The sequence below is a fragment of the Cajanus cajan genome, chromosome 7 (genome assembly GCF_000230855.2).
Source record: "Cajanus cajan strain Asha chromosome 7, NIPB_CcT2T_4, whole genome shotgun sequence".
Classification (NCBI taxonomy): Eukaryota; Viridiplantae; Streptophyta; class Magnoliopsida; order Fabales; family Fabaceae; genus Cajanus; species Cajanus cajan.
Genome location: NC_138523.1, coordinates 43,553,509 through 43,575,880, shown reverse-complemented (window position 1 = coordinate 43,575,880; position 22,372 = coordinate 43,553,509). Strand labels below are relative to the sequence as shown.

Below are 22,372 nucleotides of genomic sequence, written 5' to 3'. Positions count from 1 at the left end.
TATCTAATATATGTGTGTGTACTTATTTGTTATCTAACATATCTTGTATGTTACTTTTTAATGTACTTATTTGTTATAAATGAGCAGCTTAATAATGTAGAATGAATCCTTTTATGTTATGAAGAACTTTTTCCTCCAGCTTTTAATGCCACTAGTAACCAATTTTTAACATATCCATTTTACAACTTATTGAAGAAGAAAAAAATGACTTGGTCACATTCAACTCCAATTTGGAATGGTAAAGAAAGATATTCTACTGTCAGCATTACGAGATTCACATGCAATATATGGACGAAAGCGAAATCATAGTTTCAATGAGCAAAATTTAATTTTGGAAAGAGAAATAATAACTTCTTGTTCTACAAGATATGAAGGGAAAAACAATTACAATACTTTACTAATTTGATTTACGACATTTGGAACTAAATTACAACAAAATTGAGCCTGTTATAAGGCTTTGTAAGGGCAAATCAATCAAATATCATTTTTTTTGCGTTTATGTTTAGCACCGCTATTGTTGCTATTGCTTGCACCAGTCTTCCTATCTTTGTGCCGTCTTCTTGATCCCTGACAAAAAATGTAATTGAAGTCATGCAGAATACTTATAAATATTATAGAAAAAAAAAAAGTAACAACTAAAAGCATTATCTTTAGATACGTGCAACATTACATTTATATTTTATATGCATCCGTACAAATTTTTCTCTCCATCCCCTCATTTTCCCTCCTCTGTATAAGCCCCTTCTCTCACTCATAAGTCATAATAACCATTAAAGATTTAGAATTTGCATGAAAGTAAGGTAAAATCCATGAAAATAGGTTAATCATACCACAGCAGCGATAGCCTTTAGAGGATCTCCATCTTTTCTTAATTTTCTCTTGGATCCTCTGCGGCGATTATTATTTCCCATTGCATCCCTTGCAAGCTTGACCATTTCCCTTGCCTCTTTCGTTGTTTTGTCTAATAGGTAGTCAGGCACATTACGTAGGTGCGGTGGAGGAGCATTCTTGCTCAATACTTTGTCATGCTTCAGTAGATCTGGTCAAATACCATTTCAATTCTTTAAATTCAACTTGAAATATATATATATATATAGACACAATTATTATACTTTAACAACAATATCAACCAATTACGTTACCTAGGTCTCTTGGATTAGTTTCAAAGTGGGCTTTCAACCTAAAATAAAAGCACGTGGGCAGCAATGAATTAGAAAGGGAATAAACTTAAGATGATAGTTACAGTTCTCACTGTAATCCCATACCAAATGCTATACGAGGCACTCACTTTTCAGAGTTCAAAATTTCATTCCTCAAATCCTGCGCTCGTGACTCTCGGACAGCAACTTTAGTTACACTCTTTCCGACATCCTGCAAGAGAAAGCCAATCACCATTATCATTTGCAAAAGCAGCGAGTTACACGAAATTACATCACATCCACCTAAAGTCAGAAAAGAACAGAAAGTGCAATATATATTCTCTGTACATTATTCATTCAAAACAAAAACAGATGAGAATATGTGCAAGATGCTTGCCAATATTCTCAATTTTAACCAAGTCAAGAATGACAAGATAATCACAAAAGGAATGTTTCTCTCCTCCTTTTTGTGGTCACAATTTAAAAATATTGAAGCATACAATAAATAATTTCCTTTTTGAACTAGAGGACTCTTAATTATAAGCTAATAGCCAAATACTGAAGGAAAATATATAAGAAGTTAACCAAGTGTAAAGAAAATAATAAATCACCTCAGCCCTGTACCGTAAAGATTCAACTGCATTCTTGGTGAGGGGAAACTCCACGATAGAATTTGTTCCTTTGCTTTCATCATCTCCAATAAAAGATCTTATTTCTTCTAAAGTATCCATCTCATCCGGAGAAACCTGTGAAGAAACAACGGAATATCTAAATGACCCAGGATTATGCACCTTGGTGCCACCAAGGATCTCCATAAAATACTCAATGGACCTAGACAGGCTAGAGAGCGAGACTCAAATAACAAAACATTTTGGAATTTACAGAATGGAAAAAGGGGATTTGTTTTGTCTGAAACTCACCAGAGAGACAGAAGCACCAGAACTGTATGCTCTTCCTGTACGGCCAATTCGATGTACATATCCCGCAAGACTCTGAGGCATTTCAAGGTTTATAACCTGTTTATCAACAAGAGAAAGCATTAACTACTTGATTTCGGTGAACCGGGAAGGGCACAATGATATAAAACAAGATGAAATTACCAATTAACAAAGTATACAATTCTTGCCAAAAAAGGCACATATGCAGTGCAAGTGCAACAATTTCAAACATGTCAACAGAAGACATTAACATACTACAGATAGATATAAGAGAGTACTTGCATACCGTGTATACATTTTTAAAGTCAATCCCCCTTACAACTCCAAATTCAGAATCTAATTTTATTTTAGCATGTTTTCTAGACTTCCGTGATCCAACATTACTTTCTTTGGTCTCTTCATCCTTTTCCTTTGACTGGCTAAGATCTGTTGCAATTAGATAATCAAATAGGCCAGCATTGAATTCCTGATAAAAATAGGTTTGTCAAAATCACGTGAGAAAATGCTGATCCATAAATTATGATGAGTTGATAATAAAATCATATTTTGAAGAAAACATAAACTACCCATGCTTCGTTGGCTGGAAACTTCTGTAGCATCAGGTTAAGTAGAAAAAATCTTAGCAGTTATCATACCAAAAGAAAGGAATTGGATATTATTGCATACCTCAAGAATATGGAGACGAGAATTCTGAGGCAACTCAGGATTTAAAACAGCAGATCTGATCCCAAACTACAAGGATAAATGAGAGGAAGAATTAATTTTTTTTAGAAGAAACTTTAACTTAAAAATACTATCTGCTTCAGGATTTTCAAATTTGATTCAAAACTTAATCCAAAACATTACAAGCAGATATATAGAAGGGGAAATTTAGGGCATAAAAGTGCTTATTAATTATTATCCATTAAACTGATAGTGTATGAAAATAAATACAAATCAAATAGAAAGAAAAAAAATGATGTAAAAATACCCATTTCACGTAGGACTAGGCATTAAAAAAAAAGAGGCTTATTTTTAACACGAGGGCTTGATGCGTAAACAATGCATGGGTCCACATGAAAAGTTGTATATGTAACACATACCTAAAGCTGAAAGCTCATCAAGTGAAGGCTTATGATAGTTATATATCAAACACATACCTTTTCCAAGAATAGTTTCAGTCTGAAACTCATGTCAATGGTATTAGTGAATATCAGAACTTTCTTTTGGACCAACTCCAACTTCAGCAGAGCAAGGGTGTAAAGCAACTTATCACTGGCAGGGCATGAGATCTGATACAAAAAAATTTAATGGAAACAGTTAAAACTGGTCAATTTCACAGAAAAAGTATTGAATCAGAAAGATACAGAAATAAATGAAAACAAAAAATAATATTTAAATAAAATGGAATAAAAACACAGCCTAATGTTCAAAGTGATAGCTTTAAAACACGCTCTTGGGGAAAACATATCAATATCAAAGATTTAAATTCAAAAAAATAAAATAAAAATCAGGACCACTAATTCAAATGACATTTTTATTTCAAGTGTTAAAACCCTTCTCCCTCTAAATCAAACTTTACCTTGCCAGAATGGCCCATTTCCTTTTAGTATCAATGAAGAAGATAGATTCCAAATATAGAAAAACAGTAAACCCCCTTTCTCTGTAGAAATAAATTGCGCAAAAATTTTGAAGATACAGTGAAGAATTAACTCAACCACAATTAACTCCATAGTGTCAAGAAGACAGGTAGAAATGTATTACCCAAAATTGCTGAACATTTTTAGGAATGACTTCATCCTTATGATTTCCAACTTCAGGCAAAGTCAAAATAAAGGGGTTGTGTAGAATCAACTTCTTTAATTTGTCAACATCCGCGCTGCATACAGCATATTTGAAACAAATCAATACAACAGATGAGAGATTAACAAAATGGACATTGTATATGTAAGCCAAATCCTAAAATAATGCCATTGGTTGGTCAACGACCATACACTGATACACAGCAAAACACTTGAGCCAGTAAAACTTTACAGAGATAATACTTTGTTTCCTCCATATCTAGCATACAATATAATCTTCAAAAGTGCAAGAAAGACCCTCGTGTTTGTTTCCAGTTTCATATTAACTAATAAAGAAACTAGAAGGCTTACACTAGTGTAAGTTACACCCACTCTTATACCATTTAATAACTTTATATCATTGTGTTTGTTTTCAGTTTCATATTAACTCGTATAAAGAAACACGAAGCAAGTATATTCTAATATAGAGTACAAATTGATTACTAGTGTAAGTTATACTCACTCTAATACCATTCAATAACTTTTTATTAGATAATTTTATGCCAAGACTCCATTGGACTAAAAAATTATAATATGGATCATATGTGTGAAATTTTAGATTAATCCAAAATTATTTTGAATCTCATTTATGCACATCAAATTAACATAATGAATCTATTTAAAACACGAAAATAAGAACCATTTGATTGTTTTCTTATTTTTGTTCAATTGTAACAAGACTTGATACAAACAATATAGGTAATATAAGATTATAATTCGATGGTCAGATCAATGGAAAACATTTTATATAAAACTATTGATGGTGTAAATGTGAATGTAACTTGTATTACTGTAAGCTATTTGCTTGTGATATATATACAGAGAGAGAGGTTTGAAAATGACAGAAAACACGGAAAAATATCAAATGTAGAAGAAACACCAAAAATAACACACCTTGATGTTGCAGACATAAGAAGACACTGGCAACTTCTGGGAACGTGTGGTGTAAAAGCTTTTATATCACTTTCATAGCCGTATGATAATAGAAGATCTGCCTGAAAACATTATTTTGAATACCAATCATGTAACCAAATGCAAACAAGGACTGTTCATCAGCAACTTGAGTCATCATTAATAAATTAAAAATGAACCAAAACATGAAAATTGCAAATCAACGAACACCATTAAACCCAACAATATTTTGGACACAAAGTTGCGTACATTTCAAAAATGCAATTGCCGTATGAATATAATTCAACACGACAAAACAAAATGATAGTCGTTTCAGAAATAGACAGCTAACAATAAATAAGGATTTTAAAGAAACAAATCACTATATTTGATTTCACCTCATCTAGAACTAGAGTTTCAAGCGATTGGTTAATGGATGCCGCCTTCAGTACGTCACTGGACAAACACTTCGCAATGCAAGCAGGAGTGGAGATCAAAACATCAGGGGGTCCAGCCAATGCTGCCCGCTGCAAACCCAAATTAAAGAAAATTACATCAATGCACACGTGTGGTCCACACGTGTATCAGGTGCAGAAATTAACTATTTAAATTTCTCCATAAAACAAAAACAACAAACAAACGAGATTTCTGAAGCCATAACCAACCAAGTCATTAACAAGCATGTTGCCATTCAACTGCACAACTTTCAGCTGAACTCTGCATAACTCAATGAGCGACAGCACTTCCTTATATACCTGAAATATTAGATTAAAAAAATAATAACAAAACGGAATTAATTTATCCAAATTTAAAATAAATAAAAAAAGGATGATAGAAATTGAAGCAAGTAAACGCACCTGTTGACACAGTTCACGAGAAGGAACAAGAACGAAAGCATTTGGCGCGAGCTTCTTCCGATCAGCATTGGCAGTGAAGAGTTTCTGGAGCAACGGGAGAAGGTACGCGAAGGTCTTTCCCGAACCTGTTTTCGCTCGAGCAACCACGTCCTTGCCTTCCTGAAACAGCGAGTGAACTGGTTAAGGTAAGTGAAGTTGAGCGGTGAATGGCGATGGTTGAAGATGGAGAAAGTGTGACCAAAATGAGTGGAATCGCGACGCGCTGAATTGGAGTGGGTTTCTCGATCCCTTTCTTGAGTAAGGCGCGAAGGAGACGAGCGTCCAGACCGAGCTCTTCGAAGCTTTGGTCCTCAGCTTCTTCTTCTTCTTCTTTGCGAACGGTTTCTTTCGACGCGGATTCGCGCGTTTCCGCCATCACGAACGGTGGCGAAAATTTGAATGCGGCGTCGTTTAGGGCGGTTCGAGTTTGGCGTACCTGCAGTGTGTGAATATTACTTGGTGGAGCATGCCACGCGAAATTGGCCTTTGTTTAGGTCTTTAGAAGAAGAGAGGAGCGATTGAAAGTAACGGGCACTGGACATGGGTCGTGCCATGTGTGGTCTGGCCCAATATATTGGGCCGCGCTGCGCCACTGATGTTGGAGTTAGCCCGAATTTGTGGCGAGTACTATTCACACCCTGCAATTTTATTATTTGATTTCCTTTCTAAAAAAAATTAATTTTCTGGGCTACCCGCGAGTTAATCCTCCTTCTTTCACTTTTTTTTAACTCACGATAAATACACTTCTTATATTAATAACACATTTCTATTATATTTTTAAAAAAATATTTTTAATACGTTTTATTTTTTTATTTGTGACTTTCTCTTATTTTCAACATTCAATTTTTTTTCTTTCAAATACTTACTCTTTTTATATACACTTCTTTCTTCATTTCCAATGCTCAATTTTTAAAATTGATTTTGATGGTGAATAATTAACTTATGATATATATATTTCATTTTTTTTTATAAATATGCCATCTTACTCTTTCTTTCATTATTCTTTTTCTTTATGAAATATTTGGTACGTGAATATTTTTATTTTTAGAAATTTTAAGTAAAAAAATTTAATTTTTTTTATATTTGATAATTATTTTAAAAAAATAAGAATATAATTTTTTAAATTTTTTTTTATCTCACTTTAACACAAAAATATTCCTGTAATATCCTTTTTAAAAAATAAAAAAAATCTCTATCTTTTCTCTCTCCTTTTATTCTTTTTTTTTTTCTCCATCTGTCTCTCACACTCCCACTCTCTCACTCTCTTTCTTTCTCTCTCCCCTTCTATTTCCCTTTTTCCCTATCTCTAACCCCTCTCACTCCAACTCTCTTCCTCTCTCTTCTTTTATTTCTCATTTTCACAGCATCTGCAGTGGAGTTTGCTTATAAGCAACCCCCTGTGTCACATTAGTTTTTTTTTATTTTTTATTTTTAAGCACTGGAACTTTTACAAGCAACTTTGTTAAAATTTAAGCAATCTACTTTGCTAAAATTTAAGCAATCTATAAACAATAAAAAAAGCTGATGTGGCACAGGAGGTTGCTTATAAGTAACCTCCACTGCAGATGCTCTTATCTCTCTCGCTCTGTCTCCCCCACTCTTTATTTTCCTTCCATATCTTTTAATGAAGTGTTGTTTTAAAAGATTATTTAAATATAAAATTCTTATAAACTTGAAAAGACTTTGTAAAAATATAATAATTTATATTTTTTTTAAAAAAATTGTAAGAATATATTACCTTTCAAGATTATTAAAATTTTTAGAATCAAAAGTTTGTGATATATATTTTAATAGGTCTATATTATATAAATTTATAAGATTTAAAATGACAAAAAATATGAATTTTTAAAAATACAATTAATAATAAAAATAATATAAATATTAGATTTGAATAAAAAAATTAATAAAAATCTCTTTTTAATACTATTCCACTTAAAATTCCAAACAGGTTTTATTTTTTAAGAGAGGACTTAAGTAAATTGATAATTTGATAAATTAAGATAAATATAAAACAAAAAACAAGCATATCTAAAATGATGTAAGTGGTACATATTTTTAGACATATATATGATAATATAGAATAAGTTAAAGGATGTACATTTGTTGGGTTATTTTATTTATTTACATATAGATAGATAGTAGATATATTATATTGAAAAAAGAAATAAAAAAAAAGGAATAAGATGTGGATTATTATGATTAGAAGATGATGAAGATAGGGGTCAGCGGTTGGTATGTTACCGTGTGTTTTGGGTGAAATGGTATGAAGAAGAGAAAAGAAAAGTAATATCGTAAATTCATCCATCCTTGTACACGCACGATCCAACCCACCTCACATAGATTCCTTTCCAAACTCAATTCCATTCGTCGATAACCAAACAATGTCTCACACGCCACAAACCCTAGATTCCGACGAGGTAGCTCCTCCCACCGCCACCGCCACCGCCACCCAAACCCCCGATTCCCACTCCTCCACCCTCCTCCACCTCTCCTTCAACCAGGACTCCGGCTGCTTCGCCGCCGCCACCGACCACGGCTTCCGCATCTACAACTGCGACCCCTTCCGCGAGATCTTCCGCCGCGACTTCGGCCCCGGCGGCGGCGTGGGCCTGGTCCACATGCTCTTCCGCTGCAACATCCTGGCCTTCGTGGGCGGCGGCTCCGACCCCCGGTACCCGCCGAACAAGGTGATGATCTGGGACGACCACCAGTCCCGGTGCATCGGCGAGCTCTCCTTCCGGTCGGAGGTGAAGGGCGTCCGTCTCCGGCGCGACCGCATCGTGGTGGTCCTGGCCCACAAGATCTTCGTGTACAATTTCGCCGATCTCAAGGTGCTTCACCAAATTGAGACTATTGCTAACCCTAAGGGCCTCTGCGACCTCTCTCACGTTTCCGCCACCATGGTGTTGGTGTGCCCTGGCCTGCAGAAGGGCCAGGTTAGGGTTGAGCACTACGCCTCCAAGAGGACCAAGTTCATCATGGCTCATGATTCCCGAATTGCCTCCTTCGCCCTCACTCACGATGGACGCTTGCTCGCCACCGCCAGCTCCAAGGGCACCCTCGTTAGGCTCTTCAACACCCTCGATGGTTCCTTGCTCCAAGAGGTCTATTCCATCTCATTCTTTCTTGCTTTTCACTTGCCACAAAACTTAAAATGCTTTTTCCATTGTTCTCTTTTCAAAATTAGAGTTTCACTTCAGTTATATACTCTATGCATTCAAGAACAACATAGGTAAATGAGAAGAAACTTCAATTAAGAATGAACAACAATGCCAAAATCACCCAAGGAATTGCAACTTGGTTGCATGACTGCTTATAGTATTGGTTTGCAATCAGAATTAGAGTTCCACCTTGATAACATATATAATTAAGGTCTGCATTAAAAATCAACATTGTTTATTGAGATGAAATTCCAATTTTGACTGAAAAGCAACACCGAAAACATTTGAGGAGCTCAACATAAGTTATCAAGATGAAATGCTAATTATAATTGAAGAACAACTTCAAAAGCATTTAAGAAATTGCATCTAAGTTTTTTCCTTTGTTTAATTCTCCTATAAATCATTCTAATAATGTGTTTAGGTATCCAGTGTAATGTGTTTCTTGGATAACAATAGTGTCAGTGTAATATATTTCAAATAATTAAAGGTGTTACTGTGGGAGTTATAGTGTGAAATTTCAAGAAACCATAAGGGGTCTCTGTAATTTGCACGAAATTAATTTCATGGGAGTAGGGTTGTTGGAACTGAATGCATGCTTAGTAGCTTTTTTGAGAAATAGATTGCTATTAATGTTTTGAGGCTTCTTGTGAGTTAAATGTGTTTTGGAGGTTTGAATGGGAATTTGCGGGGTGATGATTTTCAGGTACGGAGGGGTGCAGACAGAGCAGAGATATACAGCCTTGCTTTCTCTCCCACTGCACAGTGGCTGGCTGTCTCAAGTGACAAGGGGACCGTTCATGTTTTCAACCTAAAGGTTGATTCTGGACTGTTGGGGCATGACAGATCGCATGGTACTTCTGAGCCTAATGCGGCTAGCCCCACTGCAGTTTCGTCTCTTTCATTTATTAAAGGTTTGTGCGCTGTGAATGTTATTTTGTGGAAATGTGGTGCCTTGTTTTAGTGATTGTGAAAGAACTAGAACAGAAAATTGTTACTCGTGATCATCTAATTTGTCTGTTTTATAGGTGTGCTACCTAAGTATTTTAGCTCAGAGTGGTCTGTAGCTCAATTTCGCTTGCAAGAAGGTTTGCAGTATATTGTTGCATTTGGCCATCAAAAGAATACAATTGTAATACTTGGCATGGATGGCAGGTATTTCAGTAATGGATCATATTTTAGTTTGTCAGGCTCTGATTTTTCTTACTTTCGCTTTTTGGAAAGTGGGGGGTGGGGTTGCTTAAGAGATATTAGACATCCAGTATGGTGCAATAATGATTTGGGGACTAAACTATAAAGCCTACTTCCTTCTATTGCATTAAACTTCTATTTATTTCTATACCTGTTCAGATCAGATTGATTTCTACAGTCCTAAAGTGGATGATGCCCCCCCCCCCCCCCACCCCCATGCTTCTTCAATATAGGCACCAGACTACTTGCTGCATCATTATATTTTACTTTGTTTTTTATTTATAATTTTTCCGCATGCTGATAATTTATGATATAACTGATAAATGATGCCAGTTTTGCAAAACATGATATCTTAAAACAAATAGATAAATTATTATTTAGCCAAGGCCATTTACATGGTTGAATGATCAATTTCTATGCTATCAATTATCGTATTCCAAAATGATCACTAGTTCCTTGTCTTTGACGTGTTCTTTTTCCTGTGAATTAAACTTCTGATGCGAACCTCATTGAAATTGTTAATGCAGCTTCTATCGATGTCAGTTTGATTCTGCGAACGGAGGAGAGATGACCCAACTTGAACATTACAACTTCCTAAAGCCAGAAGAGACATTCTAGTTTAGTATGGATGCATCATGTATATATATATTCAGTGGCACTTTCTGTGAATACTATTTGAATTTTCTGTTTACCATGTTATTTATTTTTAACGTTTAAACTGTAAATATGAGTATTGCTAAATCCACTAATGCTGTCATATTTACTCTGTTGGCTTGTATATATTATAAATCTGAATGAATTGTCGGCAGCATTCACGCTTGAAGGTGGTAACTATTTTGGAAAGAACAGTAGATTTGCTATGCTAATTATTTGTGTTGAATTCGTTCAGATACGTTCCACGTTTTTTCACACATTGGTTCTTTACTTATGGATCATTAGATTAGTAACAGCTCTCGGTAAATTTCAATATGTTCGAATTGGCGTTCAATTATTTTGCGAAAAGCATTCCCTTTGATCGTGTGGATAAGAAAGGGGGAATGAAAATAGAAAACAAAATCACCCTCCATCGCTGGATAAACTCGTGCCAAACTATTTCGTGATACAGTATTTATCTGTGCGTTTTTAGATTTTAATATTTAACATTTAATTAGTATATATTTTTTCTATTATACATAGAGGTGGGTATGTGATTGGTTCTGCCGTTTAAGGTCCGGTCCATGGAACCTGCTTTTTAATGTATATATGTTCGCTTTGTGAAATGAAATGAATTAAAAAATTTGTCAGCCCGCAAACTCGCAAACAGAAAATTTATAATTTTTTCTTTGAAAAAAATCTGTCTAAGAGTTTTTTTTTTCTTTTTTAAGCTATTAAAATATGATATTGAAAAATAATACCTAAGAAAAAATAAATATAAAAACAAAATATTTTAAATATTCAAAGTCTTAATATATCAATATTTGTTCATTCTAACAAAAATATTAAAATTTTAATATTTTAAAATTTAAAAGTCAAAGTATACCATCTAAACACTAAAATTTATATATTTCTAAATATATAAATTTTATTTTAGGTTTTAATAAATAATATGAATTGTTTTATAATATTTTTTAAAATTGAAATATATACGGTTAAAAAATAATTATAAAAATAAGGATAAAAAAAATTGTAGTTTGAGATGATCAAGATGTGTTTCTTAGCAATGGGTACCGTGTGGAATTCATTTTCTAAAAGTAGATGGGTTGTTTTGAGTATTTAGTGAAGAATTAAGGACTAATCTTATCTTTTGAGAAAGGGATCTATTTAAAAGATTAATTTCTTTCGATAAATATTTTTATAGATATTAATAAAAAATTAAACTTTTAATTACATATTTAAAGAATAAAATTATTTTACTAATTATAGTATATTTTGCTAGTGTCTAAGATATTTGATTAAAAGAATGGGAAGAGTTAAAGATTTTTTTCTCTTTCTAATTGACGATTTTAGTGTATAATATATGGGTGTGTTTGTCATAATTGTAAAAAAATAAATTATTTTAATAATTAATTATATATACAATGGACTATAATAGAAATTAGTTTATATTTAGATTTGTTAAAAAATAAATTTAATAAAATTAACTTTGTTTGACTAAAAAGAATTTTTATATATTAATAAATTAAGAAAATGTTAATCATTAACAAAGTCGATGAATATTCTATACTAATAATATAGTTAAAGAATAAAGAATATGTTAAAAAGAAAAAAGTTTTCCAAAATAATCAAACATATGAAGATATCATACAATTTATTTTTTTAAAAAAACTTTTTATTAATTTCATCTATTTTTTAAAACATACAACTTATTAACAACTTTTTTTTTTTTTCCATAAAAACAGTTGAAATGGAGAAATTATTTTTTGTCACAAACATACTCTAATGTTAGGTTTTTAAGAAAACAACCACTTTCTTTTTGTGTTGATTCTTTATTCAGAAACTTTTTCCAACTCAATGAAATTTTGTTTTAATGTTTTCATAGTTTTAAAAAATACTTAAACAACGAGTTATACTTCTGAAAATAATTTTTTAAAACCTTGACTTAAACAAATTTTAATTATTAGCTTTTTAAAATATTAAATGACCTAAAGAAAAACAAACTAAATATATGGATGCCTAACTAATAATCATACTCTTCTCAAATATACGTATAGTTGCTAAAACAGACTAAATACATATTAAACTGTGTCATGAAAATGGTAGTAATTTGTAAGAAATGAGGAAAAAAGATGTAGTGTGCACATTACATTTATGGATGCAGAAGCAAACATTGAAATTAAGAGAATCTCAAGCACCTCTTGGTTTTGTCTTATCCAACAGAACATCGATTGAATCAGGGAAAGAAGTGATGATTTTAATCTGAATTTTCCTCAACTCAACGGCAAACTCCAATGCCTGGTTCATGGTTGCTCGAGCACCCGTTACAGCCTCAAGGAGCTCTGTATTTGTCAAGTAAGAGGAACATATTTGGCTCAAAATTCTGTCATGTCTTTCTTGGAATCTCACTACTCTTTCTTCTGCCACTTCCAAAGCCTCGCTAACAATTTTCAGTTTTTGTGCAGCCACTTGTTTCCTCTGCCATTTCTTTATGTTGGGCACACAAAATAAGAACGACGTGGAGAAGCCTACTATGGCGAAAACGATGTTGCTTAAGTCCATGAATCATGTTCATTCATGTTTCTAACATGTCTTACACTATATATGATATTGACAATGGAGACCCTTGTTTGTACTTTGCTTCGCTTTTGGGTTACCACGTTACTTGTGCTTCAATCAATTATCTGTTCTCTTTCTTTTTATTCGTGGGAAAATACATATCCAAGTGCCCCTTATCTTGCCATCTTTTACCCTGTTGAAAATTTTTCTTTAGTTAAAGTAAAAATTTTAATATTAAGAAATATATTTTTAAAAAAAATTATCTTTATCAATTTTCCTCTAATTCAAATATTAAAATTTTCTCTCTTTTGTTTCCCCTCATTCATTCACACAGTAGGTGTTGATCAAACTAGTTTTTTTAAGGGTATCAAGTTAGAGGCATTTACAATTTTGCATAACTATATCCATTAAATAAATTCTAAATGAATTGGAACAAAATATATAATGAATCATGAAATCATTAAAAATCTATCCATTTGATTTTTTTTAAATTAATAATTATATTTATTTTGCTTTTTCCTTTAAAATACAGTACTCAATAGGAGTTAAATAAAATGCATGACAGCAACATTTTGCTATCCATTCTATTTTGGCATACATGGAAATTATTATTACTATAAATTAATAATTTATTATGGTTTCATTAAAAAACCACTTTTATTAGCATTACTAATCTAAGTGACACGACTTTTTTTTGACAGGTAAATGATACCAGACTTAAATTCCTTAAAAAATGTCTTAGGTTCAAGTTTCAAAAAAATAAAAAATAAAAAGTAATTAAAAATAATCAATGAAATCTTTTCGACAAAGTCTGATCATTAAAAAAAACAGTGAATATTCTATACAAGTAATAACATGGAATTCACACTCAAGTCAGAACAAAATGAGATGCAAACTCAAGAATATCATTAATAAAACAAAAATAACCCATCATTAAGTAACAAAAAAATAATCATTTTCCTTGTTAAAATATTATGTCAATAATTGTAAACAACTTTGTAAAATGAAGTATTCCAAAATTGTAAAACTGAATTCACAACCCATTATCAAAGGCAGCGTAGGAGGGTATCATGATTAGTTTCAAACCCACACGAGAACAGCTGAACAAAAAACTGCTGCATGGAGAATAAAAACGTATCTTTGCTATTCATGTGATTTACCTTTGTTTTAAGTGGATTAACCGCTATACATTCTTCAAGATATACACGAAACAAGAAAAAAAAAAAAACAATGATTTAAAATGAAAAGCAATTAATGTTTGATTGTGACTTAACAACTAATGAAAAAATTGAGATGATCACAGACGAATGAATTCCCTTCCAGGTGCCAATGAGTAAGTATGTTTGAAAACTTATTTGTAACGAGACAAACTGTAAACTAAAAATACTGTAAATCGTATGTTTTAAAAGCTAGATAAAATATCACTTAAATTTTGTGAGTTTTGCTACTAGTCTACCACGAGAAGTCCTCAAATCAGATTGCCATTTCTTACCTTTTCTCCTTCGTTGCCTTTTGTTTTTGGGACTTGGTAGCATCTTTGGCTTTTTATTGAGATTCATTTTTTCCAAGCGCTGGCGGCGGATCTCAGGATCAGCCCAACCCCTTCCCCATTCCGAGAATGAGGAAAATGGTTTGTTACTTTTCCTTGTAAGCAACATATCTGCCTCAGGGTAGACATAGAAATCTTGCTCACTCATAGACTTCACAAATTCCATCCCCAATTCTGTTGGCTCCGGGTATTTTACCTGAACATGGATCTGCAATTGTATGGAGAAAACTTAATCAAATCACAAAGAATTACCAATGACACTATACTTTTGCTTGGAGTTTAGGACTTGGAAGAATGTATTAAAGTGCATGGCAGTGCTAGAGTGACACATTTCCGCTTTCATGCTGAATGCAGAAAATATCATTCTGACCAATCCTCAAAATTCAAAAGGCCTTAAAAAGAGTTTTCCTTGTGATGTTTTTTAGATCATTATGTTTTAATACAATGAGAGCAACACACTCTTTTAACACTTTCTATTAATGAGTTAAATTTATATGGATCTCATAATAATAGGTAACACTTTCTATTAATGAATTAAATTAATATGAATGTCATAATAATAGGAAGTGTGTTGGGTAGTGTCCAGAAATATGATATTAGCATTTTTGTATTTAAAATCACCTTCTCGAAGGATCACTCCTCAATTGTATGCATCATTTATTTATTTTTAGATGTAACAAATCCAGATATTTCTACCATGAAATTTATGAGCACAATTTGATAATTATAAATATATAAAGTTCTTTTTTATTAGTACTATTAATAAAGACATCTTTCATGTAAACATTTTGATTAGACTATTTTGTCTTTTCAACTATAAATGACCACTTTGTGTATCTTAACTTTCGTTTACTCTATCATTTTTTTTTAATTTTTTATTTAAATAAAATACATAAGGACACGACCTCATTTCCACTATTATATATAAAAGCTATAAGGATAGGTTACTTCTAAGTAAAGCAATTAATTATACCTTGTCATCTCCTTCCCTTATGAATCCTTTAATTTCCAATAATCGAGCAAGACCTCTCCACCATAATATATCAGTGGTTAAAAACTTTGGATACTGTATACAGACATTCAAGTATGAAAATAAAACTGGTTACATAGATTGGCAACAAGACAAAATATCCAACGTAACAAACAATAAGAAATGACAATTATAACTAGATTCACCTGCTGCCTTATTTTTACAACTAACACCTTAAGGTTTGGCCTCTCTCTTAGTCCTCTATGTTTGGAGCCAGAATATATATCATCTTCATATGAGCAATCCAAGGAATCATTACATACCTGAAAAAAATAACAATGTCACTTCATTTTCTTTCCTCTTACAGACCAAAGAAAGTAATCTTTCCACAAAACTTGAGCTCTTAAACTAAAGATCTAGGAACTCCACAAAACAAAGCACTTTTTTTAATCAATTTATCATATTGAAACTTAACGTAGATAAATAGACACACAAAATACACATCAAGTAGCAAGAGGTACATAAGTATGAAAAATATCCTGTGAAAATCCAAGAATCAATATTTTGATATAAATTCACATGTAAGAGTAACACAGAGTTAATCGATAGTGTAGTTGATATAAAATTGAAACTATACAACTTACATTATGGGCACCTATAGTTTGTAGTAAAATACAGGCCTCTTCTTTTAGATTCAGCCGTTGTGGCGGACCATTGGTGCACACGTCACATCTGCATGAAAGGGGGTTCATAAGGAAAGCGACAATATGAAGGCTACATGCATTAATAAATGACTCAAACAAATTAGCTCGCTACCAGTAAAAACAGTCACGTTGCCACAAGATAACCCCTTAATTACAAAATGAAGCAAATATGTTAATGCAATAATCAAGATAGGTAACTCAATACAAGCTATTATATTTTAAAATATCTTTTCACTTAAGTGAATGCTGAAACATAATAAAACTGCAAGGCATTGAGACAGAACTTCACATACAAGAGACATTTCTGATGACTGAAATCCTCTCCAAAGTATTCAACTAATGTCTTTGCTCGACAGCATGAAGTATTCATTACATATCTGAAAATATACATTAAGATTCCGTGCTAAATAAAACAGACAAAAGACAAAGATGTATTTATCAAAGCAAACCTGAAACAATCAGACAACATGATATATGCCTGTTTCATCTGTTCTTCACTTTTCCGACTAGGCAAAAGTGACGGCTTGCTTGCTAGGTTTGCATACAGAACTGGTTGTTGGGAAAATGCAAATGGTGCCAAAAAAAAAAAAAGAACAATAAGCAACATACTAATGTGAATTAAGGGAGTAATATAAGTTTTAAAATCTAACCAAAAAGCTGAGAGAAGAACAAAGGAAAAGTGCATCACAAGGTAAAAATTATATTCTAGTATAGTTAAACTTACTGCAATCTGCTAATTTCCCATCTCGACCAGCCCGTCCAGCTTCTTGGTAGTAGGCTTCTAAACTCTGATCAATATACATATCCAATTATTTGAGATTTCGTCAACTCTATAATTAATAATGGCAGGATATATGTATTTGAAAAACAAACCTGTGGCCAACCATAGTGAATGATTCTTCTGACATTTGATTTGTCAATACCCATTCCAAAAGCTATTGTAGCAACAATAACCTGAATGATATAACACACATGCATACAGCAAACATGTTATTTGGAAAAACTTTTTATGGTTCCAGAATGTAGGAAATGATTGAAATTATGTAGTAAACAAAAACGACATAGGAATAAACAAGGGTAAAAACAATTCAGATCCATGTCTCGATATCACCAAACTTTCACAAAATTCAGTTCTTCATTTTTTTGGGGGCTTGATTATGTAAAGACTTAAGCAGTAGAAAACAATAAATTACAAAGAAACACCAAACTTAGATGTATGATAAGCATGGCAGGGCTTCAAACAGCCAAAGCCATCAAAGTCAGATAACATAGGGGAAGGGGGAATGAAGAGATTTGGTATGCAAAGTTGCAAACACGTGAAACTCAGAAAGCCCATCAAAATCAGATAAAAAGTTCGATTCATTTATATAGTAGTTATGTGAATAGCACACCGCATATATAAGAAGATGCAATGATATCATACCATAACTGATAACAGGCCATCTCAATTCAAATAAAACACTTTAGCCCCTCTTCAAACCCCCCTCCCGTGGAACATCTACAATATTTAGTTCAAGCTCCAGAAACATACCTCTAAAGTATTTTCATGAAACCCTTTATGAACCCTTCTTAGATTCAATTTGGGAAGCTGGAAAAAGAGATTGTGCTCATAAATTAGTTTAAAACCTAACAAACAACATAAATCAAATGGTGAGTGGGAAGAATGTGCAACAAACATTTCTTCAATAATTATCAAGCTTGGTTTGATGAAATCCAAAATAAAGCATAACAGGATAGTTTGAAATTAAAACAGAAGAGAAAACGACAAATAAATTTTAAAATTCTGCTTCCTAGTAATTCATGATGTCTTAGAATTGAAGATTCTCTTGTCAATTAACATGGTTAACCTGATAAATTCTAATTCACTACCATCTAACCAAACAAGATATAGAGTATAATATATAACCCATACCCCTGCATTATAAGCAGCAGCCTTCACACCAAACTTGCATAGATACTTTGCAATTCTCAAAGTTTCTTTTCTGGTGGATACATATATGATTGCTGGTCCATGTTCCAAAGGCTCTTTAAGAAATTTAAGTCCTTCTGGTTTCTTAGGTGGATCAATTGCCTCGGGTAATTCCAATCCCATGTGAGGAGGCTTTTCACCATGGATAACTGCATTTATAAAATATAACAATACATACAATTAGGAATTATGCATGTCAATGTGATTGATTTTCTTAATTATTTGCACCAAAATTGCATTCAATTTCTTAACTAAATTATTTATGATAAAGTCAGTAATAGAAGTAAAATTTTTACCATGCGATTTATCCACATTTTGAACAACATCCATATCATTTTCCAAAAACTCAACTGACAATTCTCTTCCCATTAAAAAATCATCTTTGTAAGCATAATCATCTTGGTTGTCATCCACATCATCAGGAGAAACACTGTCTGTATCAGAGCTACTACAAGCATCGGAGCCATGAGAAACATAATCTGAATCATCTGACATGAAAGCCTTTTCATTTCCATCAATATTTTGCTTTCTACCATATACTTCAATCAATTCACAAAAGTCTTTTGCATAAGAAGCCTTTGATGTTCGACTATCCTTTACCTGTATGAAGCCACAATAAATCTGAAGTGTAACAAGATTGTATATTCAGAGATGAATGTACAAGTTATAATTAACAAACTCACCATGAAGCGTAAATTAGATCGAAAAAACGATGTAAGAACAACATTCGTTTCTTTTGACATGCGTAGTGATTTTAAAATGTCTTCTTGAACTCTTTTTGTAGCCGTAGCTGTCAAGGCCATCAGAGGTATATCAAATTTCAGGGATTTTAGCTTACTAGCACTGAAATTTTCCCGCAGCACAGACAGTCGGCTAAAACAAAAAAACATTTCAAAACAGGTCATACTTATGACACTCAGTAGACTAAAAACATTAAATAAATTGTGAAGTGTGCACCAAACAAAAAACAAATGAAATATGCATGATAACCAATCAAAATAACCAATAACTGATCTAACTTTCTTCAATATGCAAATCACAAGTTACATTTTCAATCATTTAAGATGTTCTAAGTAAAGTCATCAATCCAGTTCATCTGAGCAAGCCATGAACAATAAGGAAACACACGGGATAAAAAACAGACCTGTAGTCCGGACGGAAATCATGACCCCATTTAGAAACACAATGTACCTCGTCAATTGCAAATAAAGCAATACCGCGACTTTCTGCAAGCTTTTGCAGTGGCTGAATCAATCTACAAAACGATGGACTTCAAGATCAACTTTTATTCATTGAAACTGGTCAGGCAGATCAAGGCTCCAAACCATACCTCAACAGTGTCTCTGGGCAGACATAAACTATATTATACAAGCCTCTCATTGCTTTCTGTTCAACAGTATCATCAGGTTGCCCCGAGCCAAGAAAGCAAGCACTGATTCCATGTTTTGTTAGCTTTAAACACTGGTCGTGCATGAGGCTTATTAAGGGCGAAATCACAACCACGACTTTCCCGGACAACAATGCAGGAATCTGAAAGCATAGAGACTTGCCTGTGCCAAAAACATAATCATAAATAAATGCACAAAAACTACAGTAACTAGTAAGTAAGGATAAGGATCTCTTTACTTTTAGTGTAGCAAGTTAAGAAGTAAAAATGAAATAAATTTCTTTATAAACTAAAATTAATTTATGCATAAGTCATATTATAAAAGTTATTTCGTATTAACTTCTTTAAAATCTTATTTGAATTCATGCATCAGTTAGTTTTAGTTTATAGGACAGTTTATTTTCATTTTTATTTTCTATTTTTCTCTTTTAAAATGATTCAAGAAAAAATTATCCAAACATGTCATAAGGCGCAAATATTGAATAATTAAAGTACAAAACCAGATCCTGTTGCAGCGAGGACAAGACAGTCTTTATGACCAACCCAGGAAGAGAGGGCTTCCTTCTGAAAACTCTTCAAGGATGAAAACCCAAAATGCTTTTGCATCAAGTTGCTAACTTTCCGCTCCCAATCTGATGCAACATCCGAATCTTGAACTTGAAATGGCTCTGAAAGCACAAATGGAATGGGATCGGGGAAATCCTCCGTGTGTTCTTGGACATCATTGGAGTGGAAATGGTCGAATATCTTGGACTGCCGAACTAGACGACACGTGCGCAAAGGTTGTCTTCTGAGAGGGTTCTTGTTGTGTTCTTGCAATTTGGGGGTTTTGAGGATGTGCTCCACAACCCTAGGAACAGAGAGACCCACTTCTTTTATGGCTTCGACGATATTTGAATACTCAAAACCCATTTCAATCATTTCTGCAATCACTTGGTCCGAACATGTGTTGTTGCCCTCCATTGCATTTCTTTCTATAAATTAAAATTAAGAAAGAAAGATCCCCTTTTGCTTTCGAGAATGGGGGAAAAAGAAAAATCAAAAGCAAAATAGAATTAAGAAAGTAAGATCTCCTTCCGCAGTGTTTGTTTTCGGAACAAATTTAAAGGGTTCACGAAGAGAACATCGCTCAATCCCGCCAAATCTTTTTATAATTAAAAATTAATAAACGATTTATTTTAATAAATTTGATGAAGAAATATTTAATTAATTATATAAATAAATATCAATAACATCAATAAATATATAATACAGTAATATTAAGAATAAGTTAAAAATAATATTAAAAATCATAATATTTAATACATATACTTTTTTCATTAATTTAAAATATTGTTTATTTTAATTATTTATTTAATAGATTATTAACATTTTGATAAAACATTCAATTTTATTTTTAAATTTTCAGAAATTGAAATTGATTTCATTCATTTTAATGAATATATTTATTATAAAATATGATCATTAAATTAAAAAATAAAACTACTTTTTATCGTATACTAATACTTTTTGTTTATTTTAAAACAAAAAATGGTGGGAAAAAAGGGTAATTTTTTTTTTCCATTTTAAAGCACATTAATTAAATTAAAGATATAATTTTTTTTATCAATTAAACCAAATATATTAAATAACATAAATTTGTTATTCAATAACAATTTTGACATTATCATAATCAAAATTAACATTTAAAATTCATAAATAATTTTTATAATTATTATATTTAAATGTATAAAATAAATAAAACATAATTAAAAATATAATATAAATCAAATATTCAACTTCACAAAATGATTTCTACTCTTTCTACAATAACACAGGTTTTCTCATGCATAAATAAATTTTATTTATTTTTTTATCGTAAATACAATACATATATCAACAAATTAAACAAAATTTAAAATTTATCAAACTTAACCTGAATATTATATTTGTTGGTAAACTATTAAAAAACTAATATAATAAAATTATTAAAATTATATTTATCAAATAAGTGTTGCATTAGGTCAACGTAACTTTTCCAAATAGTACGCCTATAATAATATTATTGAATAAAACATATAACGTTCTAACATATTAGTAAAACATCAAATATTAAATAAATTAATATTTTATAATTTAACAAAATAAATAAATCAATACTTTAAATCAATACTTTAATGTCATCCTTTTGTAAGATATATATGTCCAATAATATCTAAAACAAAATAAGTGACAAAAATTCTAATTTAAAATAAACAATATAAATATTTTTAACAAATATAATATAAAAGATAAATGATTTTAAGAAATGTAATATGAAATCAACTAACCAATGAAGATATTTTCTTCGTTTAAATCCAAAATATAATTTAAAAGCAATGTTGCTTTAATTTTTATTTTATTTTGAGTTACTAACACGTTTTTAAATGAGATATAAAATCCTTTTCAGATAATTGATCAAACTTGTTATCAAACTTAGATTAATGATTTCTCAGCAGAGGCTTGAATTATGTTTTCTTGTATATGTAAAAAACAGAATAAAATTTCTACAACCCAAAGTATTGAGCCGTTGTCATGTTATCAAACTTA

At 31.9% G+C, this 22,372-nt stretch overlaps 3 protein-coding genes across 7 annotated transcripts; 1 reads left to right on the top strand and 2 right to left on the bottom strand.

Moving 5' to 3' along the window:
• Window positions 1-306: 306 nt before the first annotated feature.
• LOC109816923 (P-loop containing nucleoside triphosphate hydrolases superfamily protein) lies at window positions 307-6,167 on the bottom strand. The gene is made up of 15 exons (XM_083059753.1): window positions 5,884-6,167; window positions 5,646-5,804; window positions 5,454-5,543; window positions 5,187-5,315; window positions 4,792-4,892; window positions 3,821-3,935; window positions 3,217-3,348; window positions 2,744-2,809; window positions 2,364-2,543; window positions 2,060-2,155; window positions 1,751-1,885; window positions 1,289-1,371; window positions 1,143-1,180; window positions 831-1,039; window positions 307-567 (listed from the first exon to the last, which is right to left on the bottom strand). Exons 1-15 carry the CDS (start codon window positions 6,058-6,060, stop codon window positions 475-477), a joined length of 1,803 nt encoding a protein of 600 aa, XP_082915879.1. The 5' UTR covers window positions 6,061-6,167; the 3' UTR covers window positions 307-474.
• A 1,728-nt stretch (window positions 6,168-7,895) lies between these two features.
• On the top strand, window positions 7,896-10,856 carry ATATG18A (Transducin/WD40 repeat-like superfamily protein). The gene is made up of 4 exons (XM_083059751.1): window positions 7,896-8,788; window positions 9,549-9,756; window positions 9,871-9,997; window positions 10,561-10,856. The coding sequence occupies exons 1-4, from the start codon at window positions 8,066-8,068 to the stop codon at window positions 10,649-10,651; spliced, it is 1,149 nt and encodes a 382-aa protein (XP_082915877.1). The 5' UTR covers window positions 7,896-8,065; the 3' UTR covers window positions 10,652-10,856.
• A 1,848-nt stretch (window positions 10,857-12,704) lies between these two features.
• On the bottom strand, window positions 12,705-21,108 carry RECQSIM (RECQ helicase SIM). 5 transcript variants are annotated; one of them, XM_020354867.3, is made up of 16 exons: window positions 20,305-21,094; window positions 19,748-19,967; window positions 19,562-19,672; window positions 19,101-19,290; window positions 18,714-19,017; window positions 18,361-18,566; window positions 17,980-18,036; window positions 17,322-17,402; window positions 17,173-17,236; window positions 16,898-16,997; window positions 16,742-16,825; window positions 16,389-16,476; window positions 15,951-16,067; window positions 15,748-15,840; window positions 14,718-14,982; window positions 12,705-13,418 (listed from the first exon to the last, which is right to left on the bottom strand). In XM_020354867.3, the coding sequence occupies exons 1-16, from the start codon at window positions 20,765-20,767 to the stop codon at window positions 13,414-13,416; spliced, it is 2,448 nt and encodes an 815-aa protein (XP_020210456.2). In that variant the 5' UTR covers window positions 20,768-21,094; the 3' UTR covers window positions 12,705-13,413. The 5 variants fall into 5 exon arrangements, with proteins under 5 accessions (XP_020210456.2, XP_020210454.2, XP_020210458.2 ...); XM_020354865.3 differs by lacking the exon at window positions 12,705-13,418 and having other exon boundaries at window positions 14,439-14,982; window positions 20,305-21,091; XM_020354869.3 differs by lacking the exon at window positions 12,705-13,418 and having other exon boundaries at window positions 14,439-14,982; window positions 20,348-20,480.
• Window positions 21,109-22,372: the final 1,264 nt, after the last annotated feature.

What these genes read in the sequence shown, in the direction of transcription:
- LOC109816923 (XM_083059753.1), bottom strand. Translation starts at nt 6,060, where the DNA reads ATGGCGGAAACGCGCGAATCCGCGTCGAAAGAAACCGTTCGCAAAGAA. An exon ending in TCGCGATTCCACTCATTTTG is followed by an intron (nt 5,805 to 5,883) that starts GTCACACTTTCT and finishes TCGCTGTTTCAG; the next exon opens with GAAGGCAAGGACGTGGTTGC. An exon ending in ACTTTAAAAATGTATACACG is followed by an intron (nt 2,156 to 2,363) that starts GTATGCAAGTAC and finishes GTTGATAAACAG; the next exon opens with GTTATAAACCTTGAAATGCC.
- ATATG18A (XM_083059751.1), top strand. Translation starts at nt 8,066, where the DNA reads ATGTCTCACACGCCACAAACCCTAGATTCCGACGAGGTAGCTCCTCCC. An exon ending in GTCTCTTTCATTTATTAAAG is followed by an intron (nt 9,757 to 9,870) that starts GTTTGTGCGCTG and finishes TCTGTTTTATAG; the next exon opens with GTGTGCTACCTAAGTATTTT. An exon ending in ATACTTGGCATGGATGGCAG is followed by an intron (nt 9,998 to 10,560) that starts GTATTTCAGTAA and finishes TTGTTAATGCAG; the next exon opens with CTTCTATCGATGTCAGTTTG.
- RECQSIM (XM_020354865.3), bottom strand. Translation starts at nt 20,767, where the DNA reads ATGGAGGGCAACAACACATGTTCGGACCAAGTGATTGCAGAAATGATT. An exon ending in TGGGAAATTAGCAGATTGCA is followed by an intron (nt 16,998 to 17,172) that starts GTAAGTTTAACT and finishes CCCAACAACCAG; the next exon opens with TTCTGTATGCAAACCTAGCA. An exon ending in ATGTTGTCTGATTGTTTCAG is followed by an intron (nt 16,826 to 16,897) that starts GTTTGCTTTGAT and finishes GTATATTTTCAG; the next exon opens with ATATGTAATGAATACTTCAT.